Source organism: Mustelus asterias, chromosome 24, assembly GCF_964213995.1.
Source record: "Mustelus asterias chromosome 24, sMusAst1.hap1.1, whole genome shotgun sequence".
Lineage (NCBI taxonomy): Eukaryota > Metazoa > Chordata > Chondrichthyes > Carcharhiniformes > Triakidae > Mustelus > Mustelus asterias.
The window spans coordinates 22835489-22862597 of NC_135824.1; the positions used below are offsets into that span (position 1 = coordinate 22835489).

Here is a 27109-nt window from a genome sequence, read left to right on the forward strand (position 1 = left end):
AGTGTAAGTGTTTCAACATGCCAGATCATGCTACACCCCAACTTGCCAATACAATGCAAGAAAATATTGTAAAACAAACTCCAATATCGGCGATCGCTCCAAAAATAACCACCAAAAGTGAACCTGGTTTCACAGATTTGAAACTACACTACCTCCATATACTCAGTTACTGTTATCTGCAGCTACAATGCAGCCAACATTGAAGGCTTACCACTTCACATGCAGAAGTTGAAATTTTTTTTTCAAAACTAAAATCAATCATGAGCACATTTGAAAATAATATGGTGTAGCGAGAAAATGTTGTGTGCAATAGTAGTGTGTTAAACATAACGACAAGTGCAATATACAAGGTCAGCAATAATACTGTGGCATTCATATGCTGCACTAAATTTGGAGAAAACAAACTGATTTCCTTCTGTACTTAAAAAATATTCATGTGGCATTCTGGTAAAACGCTACAAAAGCGAAATTCTGTATTGACCATTGAGAATAAATTATTTCCATGAAGACTGCTGACAACTTCTCCCTTTTGCAATATATAAATTTTTAAAAGTTACCATTGACGTTTGTCGACTGGATGCTACCAGCGCAGGGGCTCCATAGTTGGAATTCAGTCCTCCAATTGGCCCATTTTGTGATGGTCCCAGTAAACTGTGCATGTCACCATGGCCACCAGACATGCTTGTTGAAGGCCCAACAGCGTGGTTTCTGAGAACGTGGATGGCATCATCTAATCGGTCTAGACGATCCTCCATTCGAGTTTGCTGTTAAGAAACAACATGCTGAATGAAGACATTTGCTTTGGCAACACTTCTGATAAGGTAAACTCACAGCTGGCCAGTTAATGTATAAAGCATGTCATGGATAAGAAAGGAAAGAAATTGTAACAAAAACAAATGGTCTCAACAGCAGCTACAGGCATCTGGAATATGTTTCAAATTATAAACCGGATATCTGGGGAAAGGGAATTTAAAAAACAATTCACATTAAAGGGGACCACTTATTATGGGCAGGGCAATTTGAAAGTTTGCGATTTTCTCAGCATAATGAAGCAAATCATTAAGATGGTTATTTGTTGGACATATAAATTTATTTGGATATGGTATCAAAATGATTGTGATACTGGACTGGTAATCCAGAGGCCTGGACTAATGATCCAGAAAGACGAGTTCAAGTCCAACCACGGCAGCTGGGGAATTTAACTTCAGTTAATTAAATAAACCTGAAATGAAAAGCTAATATCAGTAATGGTGGCCATGAAACCATCAGATTGTTGTTCAAAACCCTGGTTCACTAATGTCCCTCAGGGCTGAAAATCTGCTGTCCTTACCCAGTCTGGCTTACATGCAAATCCAGACCCATAGCAATGTAGTTGACTGTTAACTGCCCAATACAAACCACTCAGTCGTTCCAAACTGTTACAAAAAACAAGCGTAAAGTCAGAGGGACCACCTGACATTGGCTTAGGCACCAGATTCAGACAGGACAAAGGCACACCCAGCCCAACCAACACTGCAAAGTCATCTTCACAAACATCTGGGAACTGTGCCACCATTGGGAGAGATGACCCAAAGACTAACCAAGCAATTGTCTGACATAGTCATACTCTCAAAATCTTACGTTTCAGCCAATGTCCTGAACTCCTCCATCACCATTCCTTCCAGTGGAGCAAGAGAGATGCATTAAAGGAGGTGGCGCAGTATTATACATTCAGGAGGAGGTGGCCCTCAGAGTCCTCAACAATGGCTCTGGACATGATGCAATTTCTCCTGATTACCACCTTTCCTCAGCTGGTGAATGAGTGCTCCTTCATGTTCAACAATACTTTTGGAGGAAGCAAGGACCCAGAATGCACTCTGGATGGGAGGTTTCCATGCCCATCAAAAGTGACTTAAGAACATCACGACTGACCAAGCTGGCTGAATCCTGAAGGATGCAGCTGCTAGAATGGGCCTGTGGCAGGTGACGAGAACACCAACACAAAGGGGAAAAAAAAATACATGACCAAGTCCTCACCATCTATTTGTGAAAGTTGCATCTCTCTATGATAAGTGGCCACAGCACAGTCATTGTGGAAACAAAGTCTCATATTCATCCTGAGGGCACTTGCCACCATGCTGTGTGGCACCTTGCTAAATAGGGTAGATTCAGACAGATCAAGAAGCTCAAAACTCGGCACCAATCAAGTGCTGTAGATCATCAGCAGCAGTACTGAATGCCACCATAACCTGAAACAGCATACCCCCAAACGTGCTATTACCATCAAGCCTGGGGATCAACCAATGAGGAGTAAAGAGGGGCATGCCATGAGCATACTTAACAATGAGGTGTCAACCTCATGACGCTACAAGACAGATTACATGCAAATTAAACAGCAGAGGCAAAGATGAACAACCCCACAGCAGAGCCATCTCCTCCGATCCTGCCATATCCAGCAATGTTCGGTAGTGGACAATTAAACAAATGCGAGGAGGATTCATGAACATTCCTATCCTCCAATGATGGTGAGCCCAGCATACTATTGCAAAAGAGAAGGCTGAAGCATTTGTAACCATTTTCCTTCTGAAGGACTGAATGTATGATAGTGCGGGCCTCAGGAGGAGGCCAAAATGTATCACAGAAACAAATCTTCAGCCAATTAAGCTCACAGCACATATCAAGAAACAGCTGAGAGCACTGGATACTGCAAAAGCTATGGGCCTTGATAACATCCCACGTGCAGTACTGAAGACCTGTGCTCCAGGAATAGCTGAGTCAACCACCATGCTGTTTCAGTATAGCTATTGCATTGAATTTACCTAACAAATTGGACAATTACTCAGCAATATCCTGCTCACACAAAGCAGGATAAATCCAATCTGACCATTTTCTATTCCAGTGTATTCTCAGTTATTAGCAAAGTGATAGAAAGGGTCATCGTTGGTGCTATCAAGCAGTAGATACCAACACGCACTTTGGGTTCTGCCAGGGCCACCCAGCTCCAGACCTCAATATTTCACAGTCCAAACATGGATAGTTGAATTTCAGAGGTGTGGTGAGACTGACTGTCCTTGAGATCACAGCAGTATTTAATGGAGTGATAAATCAAGGAGTTTTAGTAAAATTGAAGTAATTGGGGAATAAGGAGGAAAGCTTTCTCCTGGTTAGAGTCATACCGAGCTCCAAGGTTATAGTTTTTGGAGATCAACTATTTCTGCCCAGGACTTTTCTGAAGCAGTTCCTCAGGGCAATATTCTCGGCCCAGCCACCCTCAGCTATTTAGTCAATGTCCCTTCCATAAGAATGTTAGAAGTGGGGATGTTCACTGATGATTGCAGTGTGTTCAGTACCATTTGCAACTCCTCAGATAATGAAGCAGTCCAGGCCTGCATGGAGCAAGACTTAGACAACAAGCAGGCTTGGCTAAGTGGCAAGTAACATTCATGCCACACAAGTGGCATATCTTCAATAAGCAAGAATGTAACCCAATGACATTCTACAGCATTACCATCATTGAATCCCTGACCACCAACATTCTGAGGGTCACCATTAATCAGAAACTTAACTGGACCAGCCACACAGATATTTTGGCAACAACAGCAAGTTGAAAACTGGGTATTCTGTGGCAAGTGATTCACATCCTGACTCCCAAAAGCTTTTCCACCACCTACAAGGCACAAGTAATGAGTGTGGTGGAATGCCATCCATTTTCTTGAATGATGCTCAACACCATCCAGGACAAAGTAAACCATTTGAGTGGCACTCCAGCAGCCATCATAAACATTCACTCTCTCTAACACAAGGACACCAGTGTCTGTCATGTACACCATCTACAAGATGCACTGCAGAAATTTGCGACAGTTCTGACAGCACCTCCCAAACCAGGGGCCTCCACCATCCACAAGGACAAGGATAGCACAAATGAAAACACCGGCTCTAAATTCTCCTCCAAAACATACACTATCCTGACTTGGAAACATATCACCATTTCTTTATTGTCACTGAGTCAAAATCCTGAACTCCCCACGGATCAACACACTGACTGTAGCAGTTCAAGGTGGTGATTCACCATCACCTTCTCAAGGGAAATTAGGGACGGGCAAGAGATGCCAGCCTTGCCAGCAATACACACATCCCGTGAATGAATAAGGAACAAATCAAAAATGATTAAAATAGAGGAGAATGTGGATTTAAAAACACTGCTTGGTACATTGCTGTAATTCATGCAGGTGGTCTACAGGTCTAGAACAGTAAACCATGGATGGAAATGCACTTTCGAAAGAGAAGTAGTACCTCACAGACATCCTTTAAGAAAGACATTGCATCTTGCAAATGCTCATGGAGTTGCTGTTCAACCCGGTTTTTCTGGTAAAGCCAAGACATAACAAGAAGCAAAAAGCATTAATATAAACACTTAAAAGCTATGCAAATCCAACAGGCTAAGTGAATTCATACCAAAGTAAAACGTTACTGAATTGCGAGATTGGATGAGAAATTTAGTCAGCAACAATGATCACACAAACATCTCAAAATATCAAGTAAACTGATAAATAAAATCTGTCAAGATTTTTCCCTCTCCTGTACCCTAGAATACTTTCCCGTTCAGATAGTCATCGAACAATCTGATTTCTCAACTTCAATGACACCTTTTTGTAACTAGCACTTTGTAAGAACTTACTCGCCAATATAATTTTCTGCACCCACGTGGAAAAGGCCTTTATCGTTATAACATCCCAATACCTGAGCAAAGATGAGTATTCATATGAAGAATTGTGTTTGCAAACCCCTCTGTTCTCACTGATTCATCCAAATATCGAACTGCATAATCAATTAATATTTGCTGACATCCATGAAGGCAATCACCCTAGGTATGTCTTTAAAATTATTATGCCAATCGGTCATTGAGTAGGTGAGCTTCATTAAGTTCACTGTACATAAAACTGTGACCTGGAATGCATCAGAATGCAAAGAAAAAAAAAAAATCGGTACAAATTCCCCAAGTTGCATCATGACAGAACTTAGTTGTAGGCTGGAAAGGAGCTTTGAACAATAAACAAAGTTGGATAATATTATGCTGTTAACTTTCGACAACCTTCCATCAGAACTGCTCGGATGAAAGATCATCGTTTTAAAACATTAATTTGTTTCTCCACGGATGTTGCCTGACCTGCCGAGCACTTTGTTTTTCCCCCATTTCAAGTATCTGCAGCATTTTTCCCTTTTATTTTTGTGTGCATTTCTTCTTGGTTCAACCCTCAAACACAACCCAAGTTATAAAAATAGCAACCCCCTAAAATTTAATCCAGTTTAAAATGCTACTGTAATGAAATATTCATTAGTCTTGATCATCGGGGGGGCATCGATTGAAACTCAATGGTTATACTTGACTAATTATTGCCTGAAAACCACCAAATATTAAGAATGGATACCAACCTTCAGTGTTACTGCTAGTACAGCATCATCTGCACCCCTACCCCTTTCCACAATTGCACACATGACTTGGTTAGTGCCAAGGAAGTTTGTGTGAATCCAAGAAAACTGCAGCATAATCTTCTCAGAATATTGCTTGGACGCTGCACTTTTAGCAACTTTCTTGAGGGTACTTTGCATCTAAAGTGCCTTTGATGTCTGAGAAGGAAGAGAGAAGCTAAGCTTCTTAAAGTAGACCTAAACTTGAAAGTGTCATCAGACTCAAAATTATCATGGTTGGATTAATGTACTCAGTCAACCTTTTAGTGAATCAGGTGCTTATGAGGAGATATGTTAAGAACATTCCTTACACTTCCAAAAATTATCCAAGACTGCGGTAAAAGGCAAACTGCACTGTTGGCTGTGGTTACACATGAATCCAGTCAAGTCTATCTGCTTGTGATATCCTAGTAGGTCAAAATTAAGGTTCATAGAATAATGAAGTTATCAAAAAGGCAAGTCTTTTAACGACTAAAAACCAAAACTGCACCAGAAATGCAAACTTACACTGAGCTTAAAAAACACTGCATTGTCCTGAAACATTTTTCATTTTAAGTATACACCCAATGAACTACACCCTTTCAAGCAGTGCATGCCAGATCATAATTTACTGCATACGGAATTTCTCCCTTCTCCCCTTAGGTCACAATAATTAGTAGTCTGCCCCTCAAGCTTGCCACACCACGCAATTAGATCATGGCTGATCTGACTATGGCCTCAACATCACTTTCCTACTTGTCGTCCTTCAACCACCCCCCACCCCATCCCCTAATCCTAGACTCTTTTGTCAATCAAAAATCAAACTAACTCAGGCTTGAAGATATTCAGAGAATTCCACAGGCAAAAAAAAATGTTTAATGGTCTTGTTGCTTAAATATTTTGTGTCACTGTGACAACTTAAACATTCAGAAAAAAAAATTCTCATCTCAATTTTAAACAGGAGGAGACCCTTAATGTTTGAGTCAGATTCCTCACAATGAGAAGCATCCTCGCAACATCCACCTGATCGAGTCCCCTCATGATCTTCTATGTTTCAATAAGGAACATTCTATTATTCAAAACTAACAAGTACAGACCCAACCTCGCAAACCTTTCTTCATTCGCTAATCCCTTCATCCCAGGGATCGGTCATCCCAGTTTCTAATAGAATTATATCCTTTCTTAAGGAAGGAGACCAAAACTATACATTACTCCAGATGCTCAAAACTTTAGATTACTCCAGATGTGTGGTGTCACTAAGACACTGTACAGCAGTAGCAACATTGCCCTATTTTTATACCCGATTTCCCTTGTAATGGATTGGATTACATTGCATTTGCCTCCCTAATCATTTGCTGCATTCGTTACTAGCTTTTTGTGATTCATGTACCAGAACACCCAGTCATAGAATCCAGACAGTGCAGAAGGAGGCCATTCGGCCCTTCGAGTCTGCACCGACAACAATCTCACCCAGGCCCCATCCTTGTAAACCCCAAGTAATCCCCCCTGACACTCAGGGGCAATCCACCCAGACCTGTCGCCCATAACTCCAAGTATTTACCCTGCTAATCCCCCTAATTTACACACCTTGGGACACTAAGGGGCAATTTAGCATGGCCAATCCACCTAATCTGTACATCTTTGGAGTGTGGAAGGATACCCACGCAGACACAGAGAATGTGCAAACTCCACACAAGATAATGACCCGAGGCCAGAATTGAACCCGGGTCCCTGGTGCTGTGAGGCAGCAGTGCTAACCACTGTGCTGTCGTGCTGCCCACTCTGTGAAGTCCCTCTGTAACAGAGTTCTGCAATCTTTCCCCATTTAAATAATATACTACCTTTCTATTCTTCCACTCAAAGTGGACAAGTTCACATTTTCTCACATGGTACTCCATTTGCCAAATTCCCCTTGTAGATTCCTAACCTCTTCTTGACAACTTAACTTTCCTACCTTTGTGTCATCAGCGAATTTAGTTCTCATACATTGGTTAAAATCATACATTAGTTCCGTCGAAGAGTCACCCTGACTTGGAACATTAGCTCTGTTCTCTCTCCACAGATGCTGTCAGACCAGCTGAGATTCTTCAGCATTCTCTGTTTTTGAATCATATTGGTCGCTTGCTAACTGTACTTGGGTTGCCAACCATCATCTTTATCAAACTCAGCACCATTTCCAATACCTTTATTAAATCGCTTTTGTAATCTCTGCCACTCTAAAGATCAACATTTTCAGATCTCCAGCAATAAAAAAAACAGAAATTGCAGAAACTATTCTTCAGGTCTGACAGCATCTCTGGAGCTAGAAACAGTTAATGCTTCAAGTTGGTGACCTTTCATCAGAATAAAATAGGGTCTCCAGTATCTCCGTGCAAGTCCCTTATCCCTTGTATTGTTCAAATAAATCAGCTCCCCACCCACTCCAAGGCCTTGACATCCTTCCCATTGTATAGCATCCAGGACTGGACAAAATATTAAACTTGAGGCCCAGTGATAAAAGTCTAGAACAACTTTGCTTTTATACTCTATATTGAAATCATAGAAATCATAGAAACCCTACAGTGCAGAAGGAGGTCATTTGGCCCATCGAGTCTGCACCGACCACAATCCCACCCAGGCCCTACCCCCACATATTTTACCCGCTAATCCCTCTAACCTATGCATCTCAGGACTCTAAGGGGCAATTTTTAACCTGGCCAATCAACCTAACCCGCGCATCTTTGGACTGTGGGAGGAAACCGGAGCACCCGGAGGAAACCCACGCAGACACGAGGAGAATGTGCAAACTCCACACAGACAGTGACCCGAGCCGGGAATCGAACCCAGGACCCTGGAGCTGTGAAGCAGCAGTGCTAACCACTGTGCTACCGTGCCGCCCTGTATTGCTATCTGTAAAGTCCAGTTTCCATTTGCTTCAGTAGCCTTATCAATTTATCATGCGCCCTTCAAAGCTCTGTGTATGTAAATGGCCAATAAGAGGTGGGTAACTTAAATTTGAATCATGTTCCCAACTACAACCTACAGGAAGGTTTGCTTATTACTCTACGAAGAATTTTAGGTCAATTCATTGAATGTTTAAGTTGTCACAGTGACACAAAATATTTAAGCAACAAGACCATTAAACATTTTACTGGAGCTATCTATTTCAAAATTGAACAGAAAGGGGTTACCAGTAAGCAATTGCCCATTGAATTAATTAACTTGCAGCTAGCCAGATCATCTTTCCAAATGTCCTTTGAGAATTGAGAGAGATTACAAAGCTGCCTTCATGTTTATTTGATCACAATGTTTTCCTTTTCAGCGAGATGCTAGTGACAGTTTCAAACAAGACCTGTAAGGCAGTTTTTCCCCCACAAATTGGACAATCATTTTATGGAGTACGGCACCCAATCAAAAGTAGCCCATTTCATATTTGAACAGTTTCGTCCTTGATCAAACAAATAATTTTTCTTCCCTCAAGCTTACAAACAATTATTTTTTCCATTTCTCTCATTCTCTTTGTGAAAGTAGAGTTTGTCACCTTCTACTTCCATTTTCTATTAGGATGGAGGGTTATAGATAGGCCTAAAAGGTAGGGATATGTTCGGCACTACTTGTGGGGCCGAAGGGCCTGTTTCGTGCTGTAGTTTTTCTATGTTTCTACTTAAGGTGCTCCCATCCCTCCACAACCAATTTTAGGTTCAGCCCCATGGGAGCCAGGTGCCCTGATACCTCACCAAAGAGATTTGTTTTCAAGCTAACAGCTTGCTCACTCATGTGAAGCATCACAGCCAAATGCACACCCAGCAGCAAGCAGTGAATAATGCTCAAGGGGAACACTTGCACCCCCTGCACCATAACTTTTGCCAAAATCCATTTTATACATTTCAGCTGACTTCAGATTTTTTGTGTCATTTGCTTCCCCCACATCTTGCTTGTTCAGTGACCAGGAGTGGCCTGGTAATTATTGACACTCAGCACACGTGGCTTTCATGGTGAGAATGAAAATACACAGCTGAACCTTGGATTTTATCCAGCGTGAATATTCCAGCTTCAAGATCTGTGAAGGGGTCCTCATTGAACTATTTTTCTTAAAAAAACCGAGGCTGTTCAATATTACCTGTCCTATTCAATGCCTTCTTCAATGGTGCACTGGATTTCAGTATTAGAGCTATTTAAGATTACTCATTCCAGAATTTCTTAAAGAAATGTACTTATTTTTACAGTTGATATGTTGTTGCCAAGCCAACCAAGGATTGACTAATATTCCGTTTACCATCCTGAAAAATGATATGGTCAATGGATATGTTGGCAAGTGCAATAATGTGTTCTGTACAGTTTAGAGGTGTCGCTGATGGTACTTGAAGTTGAAAAAGGGTGGGGAATCTATGATTCATGTTCAGGTCCAAGGCCTCTGGCAGATGCTAAATTTTACCATGGATAAAGTTGGCTGAAATTTTAAAAAAACAAAGGTTGCTCTGGCTTTTTTTCATTCTTGTGTAAGATCCAAGATCAAACTATGAATTTGTGCCAGCAAAAGGAGGTTCATGCAGCAATAATGTATTCCAATCTATTGCTCAGCACACTTAAATATAAGCCAGAAGATAATGTCCCCAACACTAGGATTAAACAGTTGGTGACAAAAGGCCCAGAACATGTAGCACACTGGATTCAGAGATCCCGAACATCAACTTTCTGAAATAAACATTTGGGAACAGCCCCAACACTAGCATTCAGTTCATCACTGAAGAAAGCATTGAATAGAACAGTTAGTCAACAGCCCAGGCATTTCCTTTTTGAAGAGAATTAATCAATGAGTTTCCCAACTTGCATTTTCCTGTCTAAGCCCTTTCGCCACATTGAAGATTATTATTTACATATTGACTGAGATTTGAGCGCTTCAGGATAAAGTAGTTTCCATAAGTAGATTTGTGTCATCTACAAACTAACCAACAACAAAATTTTACAACTTTTTTTTTGCACGAGAAACAACAAACTGACCACTATGTTCTGATGTCCATTTTTAAAACAATTAAGCTGCCAGTCTTTACTGTTAAGGCTAAAACTAGTAAAATTTACTTACAAGTGATAATTAGACAGAAGCAGACTTGCATAAAACTTAAGTCTTTGAGAAATATGTGATGCACAATTGTCGCAGTTCTTTCCAGAATCTTTCAATGGCATTTCTGACATCTCATCAGCAATTATCCCAACAGAACACCTTGTTACTGCCTCACATGCAACTTAACTGTGACAAACTTCAAAACCAAATTATCATCTTTCAAAATAATTTTTAGGATTTCAAATTTTAATTCCCAAATTAAAAATACTATTCCTGGTATGGCAACCAATGAACAATCTGACACCATTGAAGTTTCTTTCCTCCTTTATTCAAAAATCAATTTCTGGTCACCCCACCTCATTGTCCTTTCTCTGGCCCAAGGTCCATTGTTTCCCCCATATTGGAATTTCAATCAGAATAAAATATTCTTCATTCTAAGCCAAAGGTGATGAGTTTCAAGATTACCTCATTTTGCACGCATACATATGTAAACATTTCAAAAGCTTGAGGCAATTTCTGATAATTAACTGATAAATACAGGCATCACCACCACAGCCATATGGTGTGTCTGTGAAAATGGATTCCTCCACTTTCATACAGTTTCATGTATTCTTTTTCTCTCCCAACACCGATTCAAATGAATGCTCTCAACCACAAAAATCACATCTATAGAAATGTTTGTGATGAAACATAACAGAGCTCTGCTTCAATTATTTGCTGAGTGAGGAAACACGGTACCTTGGATTTGGCATGGTGATCAATGGGGAGAGGGGCGAGCAGCGGAAGCTGAACAGTTGGTCAAGTCCTTGAGCTTCTCTCACTGTTACTCAAGGTGAAGGTGGAGAGAGGTTTGATAGAGAGTTGGTAATAAAAAGAGAAGCAGGGGTTGGCTTTGCTCACTAGAATGCTCCTCTTGTATGTAGTTTTGACTAAGGAGAGCGATGGTGCTTGACGTGGCCCAGCCAGAACTGTCTCCTTAAATAAACATCTCCTTAAAAGGTCGCCCTCATTTTTCAACACTTGTGAACAATAAATGTGAGTAATAATTAGTCACAAGTAGGTACTTCTGGTTGCTAAGCATGAGAAATTTTGCACCTTCTGGTCCCATGACATCATGCTCTATTCTCCAGGCCTGATCATTCACACAGTACGCAGACCCTAGCATGTCCTGCTCATCCTTCAGTGTCAGCATCTTTGCCACCCTCGTATGAGTGAGACACACTGACTATCAGTTACTTTTAAATTTCCAGACTTACATGTTTCTTTGAAACCTTCATCTGAGGCGAGAAGATGACCATGATTGGAATGGATGTTGTCGAGGATGACAATGGAAGTGACCGCCATATTTATAATTGAGCTGAACTGTTGTTCTGGTACAAGTCAAAATCTTTCAAAAAATATATAATATGGCACTGACCCCCAAGAGGAGTCATGTTAGAAAGATTAGCCAACTTGTGGGACTATTTTGCGAGAGATGTACAAGAGAGTAAAAAGAGCTTGATAAATCAGTTATTTTTCAAACATTGGCAACAGAATTCACGATCTGAGAAAGAGTTTCAGAAGGAAAAATGAACAGAGACAAGAAAGAAAAAACTGGAGACAGCAGGAATATCTTAAGATACCACAAAAATCCTCGTTCTTTTCAACTATCAGCAAAGTCATGAGACATTAGCTAGTACATAGAAGTAAGCTGGGGTTAAGTGACAATACATGCTGTTAGTTCAATAGTGGCATTCTCAGAAGCAGGAAATGGAAATCCGCTGCTCATACTCTGAAATGCAGTATGGCTTGGAGAGTCTCAAGACTAAAGTAGGAAAAATTGGATTCCCTAATTGCTCCATCTTAAGAATGCACAGTAGCGATTGAGCAATATTTAGACAAGGGAAAACAAATGGAAAGCTAAAATAATGGTCCATTTGAAGCAAAATTGTCCCGGTTTTTTTGCCAGAAGGTTCACTCCTGAGCTAGTTTTTCAAAGTTGCTGGTATGCTCTGATGTGAACTAAAATTTCATCACCTTAAATTGTTTAAAAAAGGAAGCATTAAAATAAAAAGTCCAATGTGCATCATAAAGTCTGCAGTAACTGAGGTACTACTCAAGATTTCAGAATTCCCTTGGCCTTTTTTTATTGAGAGCATGTTAAAAGAAATACACTAATTTGCAATCTGGAAAAAACAGACCAGATAAACTTTGCAGTTTCAAACTTGCTATATGGGAATCAAGTTGTGCAATATATATTTAAAAGGAAAAGGCCATAAGTATAAGTGACAGTAAGAATATTCCTGGTCAGTTTAACGCCAGTGGCAAGTCAGGCTTTAAAAACAATATCAGGGAAAGAATGAACAGGGAGTTGAAGCATGGTTTTGTCTGAGGCAGATTGTGCTTGATTAATCCTGTTCAATACTTTGATGAAGGAACAGAAAAGGCTGATGGAGTGAATGCAGCAAATGTTGTCTACATGCATTTTAAACAAGCATTTGGCTAACAAAATTGCTGCACATGAAACGCAAGGGTCAGTGTCACCTCAGATGAAAAACATTGGCTGGAGGACAGACAATAATGAATCATGGGTAAATGACTTTTCTTTTCCCAAACTGAAGGATGGCAGACGGTAGTGTTCCCCAAGGGTTAGTACGAGGACCACTGCTTTTTTGATACATGATTTGGACAGAGTACAATGCCAAAACTTTCCAATGACACCAAACTTGGAGGTGTGGCAAACAATGGATGATACCACTTGACAAAGCTAGTAGAATGGCAGACATGTGGCAGATACAGTTTAATATGGAAAGATGCGAGGTGATGCATTTTGGCAGAAGAGATAGGAAAAGACAATGTATACTTTAGAGGCACATTTCTAAAGAGCATGCAGGGACAGAGGGCCCTGGGATTTCACATGCATAGATCTTTGAAGGTAGAAGGATGTATTGAAAGAGTAGTTAGCAAAGCATATGTAATCTTGCACTTCTTTATGAGGTATTGTGTATTCCCATCAACTATGGTACAAGGAGCAGTGGGTACAGGTTTAAGGTTTTGGGGGTGGGAGAAACGTTTTATAAACGCAACTAAGTAGTAATGATCTGAAACTCACTATCTCGGTGAGATAGTGGAAGCAGAAATGATCAATGATTTCAAAAGGAAATCAGATAGGAACTCTAAGGAAATAAACCTGCAAGACTATGGGGAAAGAGCAGGAGAATGGGACTGATTAGATTTTTCTAGAGATCTGGCATATGGACACAATGGACCATATGGCCGCCTTTGGTGCCATAAATAGGCTATAATTCTATAATCTTGAGGAGACAGAAGTAAGAGCTGCCTGTAGAATGCAGGTCTGAAGAATGGATTGATGAATAGACAGGAGAGATACAAACATTACGCTGTCAATTTTTCAAACTATTTACTAGCATAAAAACTGCTACAAGTGGCTTGACAACTTTGCCCGAATAGCACAGCTATTTTTCATCTCTTTAACTTCCCAAAATAAAATTACAATGAAACACAGAGACATTAGAAGTTCTGGTCTGCCTCACCAGCGAGTGGAGAGAGTTTTCGTAGTTAGGAGACGATGGGGTCCCTCCTGGTCTCGACCACTGGTTAGCACCTATGTAAAGAAAGTCCCAAAGTAAACTTAATATGCAGTTAAAATACCAAATTAAAATACAAATTTACCAATTTGTACTTGTCAACAAAAGCACACATCTGACTGGTGATCAAGTGTTTCTGTTTGGGAAGTGTTCAAATAACCAAAGTAAGATAGGTCATGTATTTCCTATGAAAAAAGTCAAACATTCAGATAAATCAAGGCTATCAACTCAAAAATGTTGAAGAATTACGAAGACAAACCATTACAAGGTACAACATTACAATTAAGTACACTAAATGTGTAATGATGGGTTGGATTGGACCACCACTGTTCATCAATGGAGCAACTTTATAAATTTATGTGAACATAAATATCGAATTACCCAAGCAACAAAACCATAAAAAACTATTTCAAAAAATGCATCGCAATCAGTTCGAATCTGGAATCTGGTTTGCGTTCACTTTTTACACTCAGATATTAGCAGAGATGAATAGCCATCAATAAAAGGTTTCGTAGAAAATATTCCTATTTTGCATCACACTTGAGATTTTTGCAGATTCTTTTTCTGTGAAATTACAAAATTAATGAATTCTTAGAGAAGCAGAAAGTAAGTTACATTTCAAGTTTAAAATCTGAACCCCCATTATCATTGTAGACCGTCATGAATATCTGCATGAGCCTTTGGTGTATTTTAGCTATTCAGACACATGCCAATGTATGCAGTCTAACCTGGAACTCAAGTCATTCCTTCAGTGGCCATGCCTTTCAATGTTTTCCCAGTTGCGACACCAGCTCAACTGTTCTATTCAATTATTTTTATTGTCTGCTCAGAAGCTGAACATTCATTATTTCTAGAATGCATTTATATAGCAATTAAATATCAACTGTGCAGATAATGAAAACATGGCAAGAAATTTAGTCCAAAACTTGGACATGGATCATCCGCATCTCAGGGGTTCCCTATATTGCTGTGCTTTAGCATCAGTTGCCACAGGTTTTGAGACCAAGCCTGAACGGTGGTAGGGTACCCTCTCAGATAAGTGTATCCAAAACAACTAGCTTCATTTTACTAGAAAGTAGGTCTGTAGTAGGACATGCGCTCGGGAAGAATAAAATTACATCTCTGCTTTGGATAGTTAAAAATCAAACCAAAATGATTTGTGGGTTGTAAGTACAGTTCCTCTGAAAGTTAGTGTGTCAATAAGCTGGGCTATATTTATTACAAATGTCACAAAGTAGACTCCCTGCTTAGTATTTTATTTAAATTAAAAATTAATAATTTCCAGTTTGCAAATTAAATTACTATACACAAACCACAGCCATTTTATTCAACTATAGTCGATCTGGGCTTAAATACCTTCATACCAAATTTGCTGCAGTTTTAAAGGTGTTAATGGAAGCTTCATGAAGATGGCAACTTCAAAATACATTTTAAAATCAGTGCTCCTTCGATAAATAATTCAAAAGATAATGAACTCAAAACATTCCATTTTAATTGTCATTTTGATGTAACTCTCCCCACTTCTGTGCTTTTGAAATTAAATCGCCCTAGATTTTGCTGTGGCAATGATGGTAAAACTGTCAGCGTTCACTGTCATTACTCTAATGAAAGTGATAGAAACTCGGGAGTAACACTCAGTGCGTAACTGCAAAGCAGACCTTGGTGTCGGAGCATCCAGCTCCTCCATAGGATGTGCTGCCGAGGTTCCCAGAGCTTCCACTCAAACGATTTCTGATTAAAGGTCATCGACCTGAAACCATAACTCAATTTTTCTCCTCCAAAGTGACCAGACCTGCTGAGTATTTCTAGCCTTTTCTATTTAAATCCGCTTTAAACTGTTAGTTTCATCAAAAGCCTTTGAAAAAAGGTTAAGATCTTGTTGAATAGGATGAACTAGGTTTAAAACAATGTACTAATTTCACAATTACTGTTGAGCACCATTACTGACTCTTAAAAGATAATTTTATATTTATGGACAAAATTCCCTCCAAGGTGCGCAGTCAGGCAACAACCTTAAGTTAATATGCAATCCATGCAGAAGTGGACACGTGCATACACAGTTGCACCAAAAAATTAATGGTACAGCGCTTTTAATGAATTCGCTGCGTGCAACAAAAAAGAGATGCTGTTTGTGGAATGTCAAACATCTTCAAAAGGATAAAATTCCACAATGTGAAAAAAAACTTGTTACAAGTCTATTTTAACTTGATTTCAGGTTCTGTCATAATAGTTAATTTGCTATCTGAAAAGCTGAATTAAATGTGAATAACTAACTGCTTCTAACCTCCTGGTTTGCTGCATGTAAATTGGTTTCTTACCTGCCTGCTAAATTCACTGCTGCTGCATGTCAAGAATTCCCTTGACTTGGTCCCAGATTTAACTGCCACTGGGAAAGGGAAAATTCCCAGAGAATCACTAGACCACCTCTTTCGGGTCAGCATGAATGTCCTTGCTCCATTCAGACAATCCCGACAGTGCAGGCTCATCGGGTCTGCACCAAGCACAATCCCACTCGGGGCCTATCCCCGTAACCCCACGTATTTACCCTATTAATCCCCCTGACACTAAGGGGCAATTTAGCATGGCCAATCAACCTAACCCGCACATCTTTGGACTGTGGGAGGAAGCCGGAGCACCCGGAGGAAACCCACACAGACACAGGGAGAATGTGAAAACTCCACGCAGACAGACAGTGACCCAATCCGGAAATTGAATCTGGGTCCCTGGCGCTGAGAGGCAGCACTATGCCAACATGCCACCCATGCTAATTACAAAACCATAGCCAATGTGTTTCAGCAGCACAGTGAAACAGATCTAAATCCAATTGATAATTCAAAAAAGCACTTGGACACAAGATGACATTTCAAAAAGAAAATCAACAACTTTACACAGCAGAGTTTGCTGAAACTCAAGATAGCGGCATTGTGGCGCAGCTGCCTCACAGCACCAGGAACCTCCTGCACTGTGGGGATTCTATGGTTCTATGAAGATTCTCTTGCATATCCATCATCCACTGCCTTCATTTTTTTTTAAAACAAGGGCGCCATTCATATGTTTGCACCACAACTAGAAAGTGGAATGGATCGCATTCACAGATTCAAATTTAAAACGATTTTGTAAATTATGAATGAATAAATGTTTTTTTGTTATGGTCCTCTTTTATGTCTATTCTTTAAACAATAAGGTGCATTTATAAAGGAGATTTGTCTTAAATACCAACAGCTTTTGAAGCATTGCTTCTTTGCTTAGTCATTAGCAAATTACACCTGTGTAAATCTTGAGTTATGTTCAGTAGAAATCATTAAATGAAATCTATACAAGGCAGTTTCATCTGCAATGCGACCCACTGAATCAAATGAGAGACTCATTAATCCCTCATTATACAATCCAACAAGGAGTTTTCAGTGAGTGCTGGAAAAATTGCCTAAAGCAGCTGTTCAATGCCAGCTCGAAAGATGTTTATTATCCAATGAAAACATCCAATTCTACAAAAGGGTAAATGCGCACGCAATTATGAGCTTCTCTCAGCAACTATAGCAGTGAATTCCAATTATTGTATAAAGTATGTTAACTTGTTAAAATTAATATACTAATGTCCAATGAAAATCATTTTCCCATTGTATGATACAGATTTCCAACTAAACTGATAACAAAAAAGGTACCTTTTGGACTAAGTCATGCAAGAGGCAGCTATTTGAGCTGGATTCGGCATCTAATATTATTCACTAATGAATGGTAGGAATTGACATCTTGCCAATGTAATGACAAATCTAGGACCAGGACAAGTAGCTCACTGTGGGCGGCCCGGTGGCACAGTGGTTAGGACTGCTGCCTTACAACACTAGGGACCCGGGTTCAATTCTGGCCTCGGGTCACTGCCTGTGTTGAGTTTGCACATTCTCCCCGTATCTGCGTGGGTTTCCTCTGAGTGTTCTGGTTTCCTCCCACAGTCCAAAGATGTGCAGGTTAGGTTGATTGGCCTAGTGTCAGGGGGATTAGCAGGATAAATATGTGGGGTTATGGGAATAGGGCCTGGGTGGGATTGTGGTCGGTGCTGACTCAATGGGCCGAACGGCCTCCTTCTGTACTATAGGGATTCTATGATTCTGTTATCAATACTATGGCAGATACATTTGAAGAAACATTCTGGAGAAGTTGGGACTCTTCCTTGGGAAACAAAAGAGAGATTTTATAGAGGTATTCAAAATCATGAGCATTTGCTAAAAGCTGAAGTATATTGCAAATGGGCTTTTACTGGTCTAGTTATTTTGCTGGGTGTATCAAAATAAAGGAGATAGTCATCGACTTCAGAAAGCGTTGTAGAGGGCATGCCCGTCTACATTAATGGGGACGAAGTAGAAATGGTCGAGAGCTTTAAGTTTTTAGGAGTACAGATCACCAACAACCTGCCCTGGTCCCTCCGTGTGGATGCTATTGTTAAAAAAACCCACCAATGCCTCTACTTTCTCAAAAGACGAAGGAAATTTGGCATGTCCACTACAACTCTCACCAACTCCTTCAGATGCACCATAGAAAACATTATTTCTGGTTATATTGCAGCTTGGTATGGCTCCTGCTCTGTCCAAGACCACAAGAAACTACAAAGGGTCATGAACAAAGCCCAGTCCATCACTCAAACCAGCCTCTCATCCATTGACACTGTCTACACTTCCCGCTGCCTCAGAAAAGCAGCCAGCAAGAATCAAGGACCATATACACCCTCGACATACTCTCTTCCATTTTCTTCTGTTGGGAAGATACAAAAGTCTGAGGACACATACCAAATGACTCAAAAACAGCTGCTTTCCTGCTGCTGTCAGACTTTTGAATGGACCTACCTCGCATTAAGTTGAACTTTCTCTACACCCAAGCCATGATTGTAACACTACATTCTGAACTCTTTCCTTTCCTTCCCTATGTCGGTATGTTTTGTCTGCACAGTGTGCAAGAAACAATACTCTTCACTGTATACTAATACAGTGACAATAATAAATCAAGTCAAATTTCATCTCCTGCAATATGATTTAAGAATACAGCTCAGAATTCATGACAGTGAGGAAGTGGAACTTCATGATTTTACCTGTTTACTCTTAACTAGCAGTTTTAAAGAAAGAAAATCAGAGATTATTCGGATATGTATACTTTATTTGCAACCTTCATGATTACAATGCATCAGTACGCCACACATCACCAGCAACTAGATTGAATACAATTTACAAAAACATGTAACACGGCACATGTTTTCATCATTAAAACTGGAAATTTCTAAGCATCAACATTCCAGATCGTGCAGCCTAAGTAATCAACAATGCATTTTGTTGCTCCTTATAAAATAAAACCTAACATTTTCAAACATCTCTTCAGATGAGCAGGTGTGTGCGTCCAAAAGCATAAACTCCAAGCACAGCAATCTTAAAACTGTGTCCCAAAACAACAATTCTGAAGACTGTTCGCCAAGGACATCAAAATAATTTCACAACTCAGTCAATTTTTAAGAGTCACAATTTAATATCAAGCAATGCCAAAACAAATGCAAGATCTGGAAGCAATTCTCTTTGTTGCTCGATAAATATTCGCAAAGTGAAAATTTAATCTTAGTCATTGCAAATTTTGTGTCAGCAAATTCAAGATTGTTGTAGACCCAGATTATAAACAGGCTTTGAGCCACATTTAGTTTCTCTAATATATCAAACAAGTCAAATCTTACCAGATAAAGGTGATGGTGACCCAACTGGCGTTGATGGATTTGATGGGAAACTACTACTGGTGTGATCAGGCGAATAAATCTGCAAAAAAAAAGACACTTTAGGAGGAAATTTTTCAGTCACATCTACTGCTTTCAAATGCTGGTTGGAAAAAAAAAATTATCCATCAAGCCATCTGGCAAAACTTGCAAGGAGCTACAGAATACAGAATGACAGATTAACTTTCCAAAGCCTATGTATAATGATGTGCCACTATCCAATGCAACAATTTCTGTTAAGTCTTAATCTTTAATATTCAGATCCTACAAGGGCATAAAGGTGATCACCAAGCACCACTCTCCCAGGTTTACACAAGCATTTGGTATCAATTTCCCCACACTTTGGAAAAATGAAAGTGGTACTAAAGCAGATGCATACAACATGCCAATGTTATGGTAAGAGCATATTGAGCTTTGCATGCTCAGAATGGGGCTGGCAAAGGCACATTGCAGCATGATGTAAGCAATGGCCAAGGAGTAACATGGGTCCAAATCAGTATGCTTCCATCATTGAACATAGGCCGGTGGGACCAGCAGCTCTCCAGAGTCAGGGCGCTTGCATTTGGGAATGCCGAACTGCCTGCTATCATGACAAGTCTCTTCAAAGAGATGGTAATAAATGAATTGAGGATGCGGAAACATTTCCCTCAAAGATTAAAGTCATTTTATGCCAGCAATAGTGTTAGATGAACTATTAGAAGCATGGACTTATAGTTTCTCAACTTTAAGCTTAAATCTCAAATGCCCTCGGGCAACCAGAGATGGCCACCAAATGCTGACCAGCCAATCATGCCCATGTCCCACGAATGAATTAAAAAAACATACAATTAGCTTTCATTGTATCGCTGTGTAGGGAGGAAAGAATCACCTGTGATCAAAATACCTCATCAAATACACATCCTCTTGCAAGGAGCAAGACAGGACAAGATGGAGAATAAAGAACAAGCCTTTGGTACTTGGAATTCCTTTTGAAAAATACATCCGCATTCTGCATTGTGAGAACATGACAATTATCTTTGTTGAAGGTTCAGGTACCTGCCTTGTCAGTCGGTTTAACAGAAACTTTGCATATTTCGGTTCGTAAAATTACCACAATATACATCATGTGACAACTTACCTTGTGGGTTTTTTGCTCCATTAGAAATCATACCAAAACTCAGGCAAGCAAAATGAGTTATTTTGTGAGCAAAGCGTATACATTACTCATTAAAAACATTAGATCTCAGGCAGCAATTAACTGACAAATAAAGAACTTTGCCTTCCAGGTGCATTTCACCAAACTAGACATTGCAGATTGTTCTTCTAGAGGAAAACAGCAATCTTAAAGAGTGCCGGAATACCAGTAGTGAAACAATTTTTTTTCTTGTTCATACAACCTGTTGTCCTTGTAGATGGGTTTATTCAACTCACTTGTTTCGGAGTGAGAGTAATCTAAAAGGCGCAGGATTCATGAAGTCAGAAGATGTGCATACAATATTATACTCAATTTCCTTTAGACAAGACATTCCAACTGAATAGTATTTGTGCACTCCAATAGTGAAATGACAAGATGGGTTCATAAATGAGTTCCACTAAAAGATTAGTTCTCTACTGATTGTGTCTTGAATGTTTCTCAATTTACTATAGATTTTTCTTTTCTTTTTCAAAAAGGTTTACCACTTGTTGGATCGATGATTTGGTGTAACGTCAAGGGAGCTGTTCTATATATTGTACATATTGGGACAAATCAGGTCATTGCATTGGTTTGAGACTTAAATAAAGGAAGGATTCTGTGAACATGGTCCTTGAATTTTTCCCTTTGCTTCTTTCCTCCAGCTTTATTTGTTCTTGCAGCTTAGATCATTAGTTGTGACACCAAATGCCTTGGATTATGTATACACAAGCCTTGTCTATAGAAAACACACAAGCCTCTCTTTACTACCTTAAAACTATTGGGATTACCCCATATCTTCACAGAATCTCTCAATTCTTGAGCAATGGGATATCGCGAGACCTTACTGAGCCTATTTGTTAAACAATGAGCAAGTGAACGTTTTTGACAGTAGAAATTCTGGTAACCACCTCCTTGAAATTAAAAGCAACAAAGTCGCTAACCATTTAGTAAACTGTTACTTTAAATTACTTATTTGTTAGGTTTTCATAACAGCCAGCCATACAAAAATAAAGTAGCTGATTTGAAACATAGTGGGTCCTCTCTCAAACCTGCATCTTGGAAATAGCGAACTGTCACAACATACATTTCAATACAGGTTGGGACAATGCGAGTATCCTTACAAACTTATGTTTTGTTTGATTTAAAGCATTAGCTAGCAGACAAGAACAAGTTTAATTTTTGTTACAGCTCTTATAAAGGTAAAAGGTACAAAGGATAAAAAGGTGGATTTTAAAGTCTCAGGTATTTTCTGCAGGTTCTTCAATTCCTGTATTCTTGCAATCCAGGGCTTTCTCCATTCACCCAAGTGCACTGACTAATCTGCAGTAGCATCTTGAATTAGCCCTTCAATTTTATTTGTTCATGGATGCGTGCATCGCTGGCTGTGCCAGTGCTGACTGCCCATCCTTGAGGGCATTTAAGAATCAACCACATTGCTGTGAATCTGGAGTCACATGTAGGCCAGACCAGGTACGGATGACAGATTTCCTTCCCAAAATTTGACAAAAGCTTTTCTGTGCTATTTTTACTGAACCTACAATGTATTCTGTACGCCATTAAGTTTTCTTATGTGAACAAACCAACAAACATGGGTGTCCAAAGTTCTTGCAACTATATAAATAAATAATGAATAAACTCCATTGTTATAATAAATATTTGATATGAAAAAAATACTTCAAAACATCTTGTTGGGAATGCAAGTACTCGGAATTAGCATGACATGTTGAAAACAAACCCGAGGTTTTTGTTGCAGTACAAAGCTGTGGGCTAAACTTTAAAGAAATATTGTTTGATAAACGTTCAGGAAAAACGGTCAGAAATGGCACAAATGCCTAGATTTTAATCTGGGATCCACTATAATCTGCAGATTTTGACTACTTTTACAAAAATGTTGTTCTCACAACGTGCTTTATTTAGGTTATAAAAGATACTTGGTCTCTTTACTTACTGCTGAATATCCATAGAAATACTTTTACAGTAAGTCCCAAGTAGATTCACTTTTAATAGACCATGGAGGTCATAGATAATGTATGAAAAATGACATGCAGAAATGTAGTTACAGTTGGACAGATTAAGAATAATCAGGATTCCGTATTAAAAGGGAATTGCGATCAATGAAACCTTGATTGTCGACCATTAAGTTCGGAGAGAAGACTCAAGAAAGAAGTATGGCAGTTTCATTTTGATGAGGTATTCTTGAAATCAACTTCAAAGGAGAGGGACAGAGGAACAATAAATGCAGCTTTTCTTTTTATTTATCTCAAGTAACCAATTAATAAAAGGACCCACTACAATGTGTCATTTTGACTAGTACTCAACGCAAACTACCAGGAAGGATAAAATTAAGGCAACACAAAAAAGTAAAGTAAGTATTTGCCAAATGAAATACTAGAGCTAATTGCAAGCTCACTTTGCTCCTTTCACAAAAAATGCTTTTGGTAATTAATTTCAGAAAAAAGTACGAGATGTGTCAATTAAAATGCAACATATGGAATTTCCCTAAAGTTTATTGTGCATCTTCAGATAAACCTTTAGTGTCAATGCAACAACCAAGTGAACCATTCTATTTAAGTTGCTCCTTTAGTACCCAATTTCTCTCACTCGAGCACAAAACTGTAATTTGATTGCTGCCACCTTAGTCTTTATTTTTCACTGATGTCGATTTATGCCCTCTGGTCCGACTAAACTAAGCAAATTCTTGTGCTACATCACTTAATTATCCAAACTTATGAAGTCTCCTCAATCTTCTTTCTAGTCTGTAGTTTGCTTATCTAATCTTTCCTCATAATTCATCTCTTCTATAATTTTTTAAAAATCTGTTCATGGGAAATGGCCTCATTTGTCGCCACACAGAATCATTATGGTGAAGTTGATTCCAAAGTATTTATTGGCCACTGGAGACAAGAAAATAATTTCACGTTCTTGGTCATCTGGCTACTGGTTCTCCTAGTATTAATGTAAAATAAATTTATTGCAACATTTCCCAAGATGCCTCATCAGGCTTCAATACATATTCAGTTTTTTTTTATTAGTGTCACAAGTAGGCTTTCATTAACACTGCAATAAAGTTACTGTGAAAATCCCTGAGCCGCCACACTCATGCGCTTGTTCGGGTACACGAAGGGAAAATTTTGCACGGTCAACACACCTAACCTGCACGTTTTTCGGACTGTGGGAGGAAACCCATGCAGACACAGGGAAAACATGCAAACTCCACACAGAAAGTGACCCAAACAGGTAATTGAACCTGGGTCCCTGGCGCTGTGAGGCAGCAGTGTTAACCACTGTGCCACCCGCCTGCATCCTTCCTTTTTAAACCTATATAAATTGACCTGATTTTAAAATACAAGCTTCAAATATAACTCAACCCTAAAGTCCTGTCCATGAAGCAAGAAATGTCAGTAATCCAGGTATTTGGCCAGTGGGCCTGGCATCAGAACGTAATCCAACATCCACCAGGCAGGAGGTTGATCTGATAATACAATTCAGAGAGACTTCAATCCATTCCCATTTTGAAGTGCTAAATCTCAATTTCATACTTCCAGAAACTCAGTTTAGATTTAGTCCACAAAACTGCTAAGTAAAAATGGCAATTTACATTATTCTGGACAAAGGATCAAATAGATGGTATAATAATTTTGTAATTAAGCAATAGTCAAACAGGATACTCAATGATGTTTGCATTGATACACGGCACACTGGAGTGTTTGTACTAAAGGTACATGGAAGGTCAGTTGCATCCGACACAATTAACACATGTCCTTGCACATCGAAGGTCCAAGATATTGTGATTCTCTGATAATGTAAATGTAGTCATGATGTGGAGATGCCAGCATTGGACTGGGGTAAACACAGTAAGGAGTCTAACAACACCAGGTTAAAGTCCAACAAACCTGTTGGACTTTAACCTGGTGTTGTTAAACTTCTTACAATGTAAATGTAGACAGCTTTTAGATTCAAGGCATTTACTGAATCTTCTAGGGGTATCTAGAAGATAAACTGTTCCATAAAATATTTGACATTATTACAAACAACTAGTTTCATGACATTCAAAAGTCTGGTCATACAATCTTAACCTTGTTTTTAAACTTTACAACTGCCATGTTTATACTGTCCATTAGGCTGGAACTAATTGATTTAGAATGGTGAAATGAAAATATCAGCTGAAGTCCAGGGGTCCGACATTGCTGATGTTCTGCAATTTTGTTCTTTTAACAACCACCAACAGAAGTATTTACTTGCCTCAGCTTATTCGCTCTCCGATCATGGATTCAACAGTAAATTATATAGATGGTTTACATAACATGATACTTTACAGAACAATATCCTTGATTCTAATCATAACTACGCCACTTTAAAATATTAAGAGCAAAACATTAAACTTGCTGCCGATGAAATAAAAGTGCAAGGGACGTTACCAACCAGCCATACAAGGCGACAGAAGAATTCCTGAAGACACAAATAGGTTGTCCTATAGATGATTAAAAACTCTGAGGGTAGCCTGAAGAATACAAATGTAGTTCTAACAGATAGCAAAATCCAAGCATGAAATATCAGCTGAGTTTGATTTGGAAAATAACACTGCAGTATCCCAAAGGCAATCTTGCAAATTACTTTATGACAGTGGACATAGCAACCATTGCTGAATTTCTCTTTGGCCTGACGTAGTTTCAGGCTCTTGAAGACTCAATTTGCTAAACACTCAATTTCTACATTTAGCACAAAGCTAGGTGTGGACATTTTTGATGTGGGGTTCAATGTGACACTGAAAACTCTCCAACTCATCAGGAGGTAAAATTCAATTATTTTTCTACATCTCCCTTCATCAAATAACTTTGGCTTAACAGAATGAGGATGTAAATTCTTCAAAAATTCTCTCCAAAATTCAAACTTCAAGTCTCTAAAGTAAATTACTCCAGAAACACCAACACAGGCATTCTACATGGGACTCATGTTTTCTTTTGGGAATATATGCATAAAAATGAATCAATTCTGTTTGGCAGAAAATTACTTGCTGCAAAATATTAAATGTATTTTGTTCACTTAATAATTTAAACCACATGCTTTTATTCACTGAAAATGTTGGTGTTACAAATTTAATGTTGAAGCAATTGCATAAAGTCAAGAAAAACAGATGGACTGAAACAAGCGATCTGTACTCTACAGACTGCGATATGCACTGATAGAGCAGATGGAATGCATCACCATCAGCCATGACAGAAATTATTTATGGAATGGCCTGGCTAGTCCTGCCGAGAAACACAGGATGACGGAATCATATTACTGCAGCAACCAAAGCCCACTCACTAGTGAGAACACACCTTTATGTCCTGGTCTTTCCTCCTCTGGACTATTTATAAAGTTTTCACACTACCTAACTTATTCAGACAATAATTTGAATAAAAGGCATCTTGCTTCATTCACAAAGTGTTCACTTTTGAATCTGGTGAAGAATTATTATTTCAGCAGTTCACATCCCTTCAATGGCTGGAACCTGGTGTTGTAAGACCTCTTACTATGCTTGCCTCAGTCCAATGCCAGCATCGCCACATCATGGAACTTTACACAGAGGTGGAGGCAGAGGCTGAAAAGTTGAGTGCGAGCCTGTTTCCACATGGCTAGGTCATCCTGCAGCGCTTTTAATGCCATAGAACCGTGAACCAGTTTAGAGTGAAACTTCAATTCCCTCTTAGAAGAAGTTTCGCCTCCAAGAGCTGTTGGCCAATCATACTGTCTGCTGGCTAATCAAATAGCCTGCAGCTCTCTCAGCAGAGCAGTACCACTGGGAACAATGATGACTGCTAGGACTACAAGCAGTCCCCAAAGAATCAACGCCATGGACTCAAGACTTAAAGGTGATTTCATTGGGCCAGGTTAGCAGGCCCCAGCGAAGAGCTGCAGGGGTAGGACTCGTGGGAGTGTTGTGTCCTTCACTGGGTACAAAGTGTCCAAAAAGGAAGTCGTTCCATCACCCTGTCCAAATATCTGCTAACAAAGCTGCCAGTGGACATTTGGCAGATAAAATTCTAGCAACAATGGGTGAAAGCTTTAAAATGGTAATTTAAGGGCTTCCACTGGCCCATCTGAAGTAGGCAACCTGATACCTCCCTCATCATGGGCAAAACTCCAGCAGCAGCAGCAGGAGGAAGGCGAATAAA

General features: G+C 39.4%; 1 protein-coding gene across 6 annotated transcripts in view; it reads right to left on the bottom strand.

The window, feature by feature from the left end:
• tcf12 (transcription factor 12) overlaps positions 1-27109 on the bottom strand; it is a 254110-nt gene that overhangs the window by 28347 nt on the left and 198654 nt on the right. For 4 of the 6 annotated variants that reach the window (XR_013500784.1, XM_078241431.1, XM_078241430.1 and 1 more), the window contains 3 exons: positions 19763-19841; positions 14002-14072; positions 558-764 (listed from right to left, as the gene is read on the bottom strand). Coding sequence is in view for 5 of the 6 variants with exons in the window: in XM_078241431.1 (XP_078097557.1) it covers positions 558-764; positions 14002-14072; positions 19763-19841 (357 nt within the window). In the remaining variant the exon portion in view is untranslated. Of the gene's footprint in view, positions 1-557; positions 765-4272; positions 4345-14001; positions 14073-19762; positions 19842-27109 lie in introns of all 6 variants that reach the window. The other 2 variants (XM_078241428.1, XM_078241432.1) reach the window with 1 other exon arrangement.